The sequence below is a fragment of the Tupaia chinensis genome, unplaced genomic scaffold (genome assembly GCF_000334495.1).
Source record: "Tupaia chinensis unplaced genomic scaffold, TupChi_1.0 Scaffold000047_1, whole genome shotgun sequence".
In the NCBI taxonomy this organism is placed as follows: domain Eukaryota; kingdom Metazoa; phylum Chordata; class Mammalia; order Scandentia; family Tupaiidae; genus Tupaia; species Tupaia belangeri.
Window position 1 is genome coordinate 6,608,108 of NW_006159505.1, and position 5,633 is coordinate 6,613,740.

General features: G+C 54.9%; 1 protein-coding gene across 5 annotated transcripts in view; it reads right to left on the minus strand.

Moving 5' to 3' along the window:
* Window positions 1-2,569: 2,569 nt before the first annotated feature.
* IGF2 (insulin like growth factor 2) overlaps window positions 2,570-5,633 on the minus strand; it is an 18,260-nt gene continuing 15,196 nt past the window's right edge. For 3 of the 5 annotated variants that reach the window (XM_014590814.1, XM_014590809.2, XM_014590817.2), the window contains 2 exons: window positions 3,640-3,797; window positions 2,570-3,320 (listed from right to left, as the gene is read on the minus strand). In XM_014590814.1, coding sequence (XP_014446300.1) covers window positions 3,084-3,320; window positions 3,640-3,797 — 395 coding nt within the window. In that variant the 3' untranslated portion in view covers window positions 2,570-3,083. The remainder of the gene's footprint in view (window positions 3,321-3,639; window positions 3,798-5,633) is intronic. The other 2 variants (XM_006141069.2, XM_006141068.3) reach the window with 1 other exon arrangement.

Consider the following 5,633-nt stretch of genomic DNA (forward strand, 5'->3'; position numbering starts at 1 on the left):
CTGCTGAACAGGCAGGCAATTTGGGGTGCCTCGCAGTCTTCTGGATCTTACACCAATTTGTTTGGGTGCTCCGGTTATGACAATTTTGTTCTTTGGGTTTCATCCAATGTTCCAAATAGCCCATTCTCTGAGTGCTTGCCCAGGGACCCTCTGTGTTGTGGGTGGACTGGCACAGACCGCCCCCAGGGTCATGCCAGCCCCGTTGCCAGGACCCAGAAGCCTTGAGCCTCTATACTACTAGTCAGACCACTGTGCAGGGGGACTGCGCTGGGGGCAGAAGTGGGGGTGAGGTAAACCTCCCAGCCGCCCGGGTCCCTGCCGTAGTCCTAGGCGCCGTGGTGGTGGCTGTTACGGCATCGCCAGACCCAAAGGCCTCTGGGCCCAAACAACCCTGGTCGGTGGACAGACCTGACAGCTCTCGTGCTCCACAGGGCTCAGGCCCTACTGACCTCCCCTACTCCCTGACCTCAACCTGCCTTGCCCCCAGGAGGCCCTGCAGAGCTCGAGACCTCCGGGTAAAGACAAGGCAGGGTGCTGAAGAGCGGGCAAGATGTCATAGAGGTGGTGGGGAGCGCTCCCCAAATGTATGGAAGGCGGCCACTTGCTCCAGCCCGATGGAGTCCCTCTACTCCTACATCTACAACCCCTTCCCCCCCAGCAAGCCTTGGACCAGCTGGGGGCCCCATCCTTGTGGCCTCCGAGCACCCTCCTAACACCTGGGGAGACACTGCCCCACCCCCTCCTCCGCCTCTCAGGACTTCCTGGGACCAGCCACCATCTCTGGAAGCCAGACCAGGTAGCAGCCTTCTTATTCCCCTCTGACTTCTCTGTGGGGGTGCAGTGGCCAGCACCCCCACGAGGCTTCCACTCTCAACAAAACCCAAGCGAAAGGGACAGATTAAAAAAAAAAAGTCAAATCAAGGGTGATAAATGGCGGGGAGCACGACGAGGTGGTGCTCACAGTGGCTTAGTGCGTTCTTTTGTCACTGCCCCCCTGTTACTAAGGAGTGGATTTAATTTGGTTTCTGAGCGCATAAAAAGCTAAGGAGGGATCCAAAAAAAAAATTAAAAAAAAAATAAAAAGGAAAAAATGCCCCAAGAAACAAAGGGGGGAGATAGATCAATTGACACAGAATTTGGGTTCCTGATTTATCTCTGTAATTCTGCAAGCCTACCTGTTGTTCCTCCTGCTCCTCCATTCAAACCTCCCTGGACCACTTCCTGCCCCAGCATTCTTCCCACCCAGCCCCCACTGCCCCCCACCCCCCCCTCCAACCGCCACAGGGCTCCCTAGGTGTGCGGGGGGGGGCTTCCCCCAGATCTTTCAGCTAGGAGCACACCTAGGGAGGCAGGCTACTTTGGGAACACAGCTTGCTTGGCTATGCCATCCCTGAAGTGGCCAAACTCGCTCCTCGCCTCAGCTAGGCCGACAAGCAATCAGCAAGGTGTAGCAGTGTTGGTGGGGTCTAGAGAGCATCATGGCTCACACTGTGGGGTGCTTTGGGGACAGGTGCTGAGAAGAAGGTGGGTCCAGCAGGAGCCCCTTCCTCACTGTGGAAAGATGGAATGGACAGCCTTAACCTGGGACACATGCCTGCCCACCAGACAGGTGCATCCCAGGAGAGATGTCAGCCCCCGCAGCATTGGTCGGCTGCACACCCAGGCCTTTGCCATCGGAGTTCCCTCCTCTGACAGGTGAAGAGGGCAGCAGGTAAAGGCAGGGTGCAAACAGAGCTGCTCTCTGTCGACAGGCTGCACAGCAGAGATGGGATGGGAGGGGAGCTCAGACCATGAAAACGACTTAAGAGAATCTGGGATGGATCTTAGCCTGACCCACGTAATGTGAAGTCAGGTATTTTAGTTTTCCTTATTGTTTTTATCCAATTATGTGAGAATGTGCGTGCATGTGCGAGGGTGTGTGTGTATGTGTGTGTGCAGATGGATGCATGTGTGTAGGTGTGTGTGCAGATGGATGCATGTGTGTAGGTGTGTGTGCATGTGCATATGTTGGGGATATCTCTATGTATGTGCATGTGTGTGTGTGTGTGTGCATGTGCATATGTTGGGGATATCTGTGTGTGTGTGTGTGTGTGTGTGTGTGGGCATGTACATATATTGGGGATATCTCTGTGTGTGTGTGTGTGTGTGTGTGTGTGTGTGTGTCTGGCTGCAGGGATGCATGTGGGTATGTGTGCTTTTTAGATCAGGGGTTAAAACATTAGATTGTGGGTTTGTGGGGGTTGTGCCAATAAGTATTTTGTCTGTATGGATTTCGGTCTTCATGGTCTGTTTTCCCCTCCTTAGGTCTCACCAGGTCCCTCCCACTAACTCGGCGCTGATCCTTAGTGATGGAAACGTGAGCGAGGAATGAGTCTGGGTGGCTGCTGTTGCCAGGACAGCCGACTGATGTTGGAAGTGGCCAGTCAAAAGTTCTGACTGGAAACGGAGATGGCGCAGAAGCAATGACGTGTCCCTGCAGAGTCCGGGTTCCCACTCCTTTCACTTTGCTGGTTCAGAGACTCAAGACCATACCAATTTGACTCAAGGTCCAAAGGGGACAAAATGGGGGTGGGGGCATGCCAAATTCCTTTATTTTGCCAATTGTTTCTAAGTCAATTCTTCTTTTAGTATTTTTTCAGCCAATTGATTTTTTTAGTTATTAGTAATTTTTCTGGTTAGCTTTTCTGGTGTTTTAAAAAGACAATTAGTTTTAAAAGGGGCTGGTGTGTGTATGTGTGTATGTGGGTTGGGGCTTTATTTTTCAATTTTTAAATGTTTATATATATATACAATGTGGGGATAATTTGGGGGATAATTTGGGGAGAGGGTTTGGGGGGATGTTTAAGCCAATTGATTTTGTATATTTTTGAAGATGTTACTGTGATTCCCTCAGCCCGATGGAGGGGGGCTGGGGAAAGAATAGCCTGATTTGGGGAGGCGGGGCATGGGGGCTAGGGTTGGAAGAAGCCCGCTGAGGGGGAAATGGGACAGAGAGATTTTAGTGGTGGGACATGATGGAATATCCCTGGTCAACAGGAGGTAACAGGTTGATGGTACTAGGTGCAGAATTACAACAATTTGGCTCACTTCTGATTGCTGGACATCTCAGGAGAGGCACCCCCGTGGGCGGGGTCTTGGGTGGACAGGGCGATCAGGGGACGGTGACGCTTGACCTCTCTGAACGCTTCGAGCTCCCTGGCGAGCATGCGACCCCGGCGGGCACGCAGGAGTGCAGACAGGCCCCTGCGCAGGCGCTGAGTGGATTGCTTCCTGGTGTCATATTGGAAGAACTTGCCCACGGAGGATCTGGGGATGGTGTCCTGAGAGGGGAAGGGGCTGGTCAATTGGTGCCTACTCCATAAACCTCACCTGAGCCACCTGCCCCCCTGACCAGAGGCCTGACAGGGAGACTGTCACCCACAGCTGGAGTTGCACTAGCTGACAGGTGGCCCAGCTAACACCCACAGGACAGGGGACAAAGCAAATATGTGGCTGGTTCTCCAGGTATGCTTTAAGCTCAGGAGTTGGCTATGCCCTTGATTCTTGTCTAAGAGGGCCCAACTGCTAAAGGAAACCCTGGGTCCCGAAAGTCCTATTTCTCTGTCTCTAAACAGAGGGGACAGGCTCAGAGACCCTTACCGGAAGCACGGTCGGAGAGGTCGACACGTCCCTCTCGGACTTGGCGGGGGTGGCACAGTAGGTCTCCAGAAGGGCCAGGTCGCAGCTGCGGAAGCAACACTCTTCAACAATGCCACGGCTGCGGCGGTTCACGCGGCTGGCAGGTCTGCCTGGAAGTCCCACAGGATACAGATGGCTGACTTTAGTGCTGGCACCCAGCCTCAGGACAGGACCCCCAGACAGCGTTCTCCCCAGAACAGGGATCTCCAGCTGGCAGAAGCCTCAAGAGGTAGAAAACTCCCCCTGCCCTCTGGAGAAGCCCTGGATGGCAATGGGACAGGACGGGAAGCGAGAGCCTGGCAGGCAGAGATGCCCCAGAAGAGAGAGAGAGGAGGGGAGTGGGCATGCACTAGGGATAGCCCCTGGCCTCTGGTGCCTCCTCCTTTGTATTTATAATGGGCACAACCTCTGGTCCCACAACAGGAAGGACATGGTCCGGACCACGGGCTACACTGGAGGTGGTCTGGGAAATGTGGGGGATGAGTCCAGCTCAGGGGGCCACCCAGCAAGGGGTCTGGTCCCACACTAGGGGACCATCGGGTGGATACAAGTGTGGTCCCTGAACTCAGGACTCTGACTTGGCACTGCCTAGGAGCCTTGGGGGTCCCCTCCCCCTAGAGCCGCTGAGACAGGGAGGAATGGGCAGGAGAGAACAAGACGGGAGGGGAGGAGTGAGGAGCAGCATGAAACCACTCTCTTCTCTTCTCCCGTCTTCCCCCTCTCCCCCACGGCACAGGCTCAGCTGGAAGGGAAGTCGCTGGGGGTTTGACAGTGGGGGGAGGGTAAGGGAGCCCCATCGTGAGGTCCCATGAGTGTGGGCTCAGCCCACCCCTCCTCTTAGGAAATCCCAGTTCAGGGGAGCGTCTCCGTGAGCAAGGACCAGCTGGCACCGGGCCCTGGAGAGGAGGCAGATGAGAGGGAGGACACAGGAGAGGCCAGGGTGGGTAGGGGCTTCAAGAGTGTCCAGCAGCAGGAGCACTTTCAGAGTGAAGCTGTGAAACGTGTATGTCCTGGGAGCCTATTTCACAGCATGGGTAAGCAGAAGCTGCAGAGGAGAATGCCACACAGAGAGTGCCAGGCAGGGAAGATGGGGGCTCATGCCAGCAAGGGCATCACTGTTTCTCTGCCCCCCACACCCCTTACCCCAGCATGCCCAAGCCAGCCAAGGGCTCTGTCATCATGTATCTGTGTCCCTCTCTAAACTCCCACCCAGGCGTCCACCCAATCCCCCTGTCCTGAGGGGTGAGTCTAAAGAGAAACAAGCGGTGAGCACCCCTACCAGTACCCCTACCCTAAAAGCTGGAAAATCAAGACAAAAGTGTGAGGAACAGCCAAAGCACTCTTGGGTTCAGCAAGTGGGCACCCCACATTCCAGCCCTGGGGACCCAGATACCCCATGCTCCCTTGGGCCGAGTTCTGATGGCAGGCCTTGTATGGCAGGGAGCATGCATATACTCGTCCCCCAGCAGGCACATTTGCTTTTATTGTCATTGATTTTAAGTACATGCCATTAAATTTTAAATCTGATCATCTATGAATGCATTCCCCTTGTCAAAATGCCCAAAAGGTACAAGGAAAACATCCTCAGAGCCCACAGCCCTGTCCAAGGGGTATGCTGTCTTAGAACTCACAGAGAGACCCCTGTGTTCTCCTGGGGCGTGCGGCCCACCCACCACAGGGGTGTGTTACAGAAAAAGCAGGTGGCATGAGTGCTGTCCACCATACTGCAGGCACTCAGTAAATGCTGCCCAGAAGGTCCCCGTGACTCAGTCTCAGAGCAAGTGTTCTCCCTCCACCCAGCCATGGTGTCTAGTCTGAGGCTAGGTGTCCTCACCTGTCACCCAGGGAGGCCTGCCCTAGGCCTGCAAGCAAGCCGGAAAGGGGGATTCCAACATTGAGCACCTGCTATGTCCACCCGACCCTTACCCGACCCCTGCTATGTCCACCCGACCCTT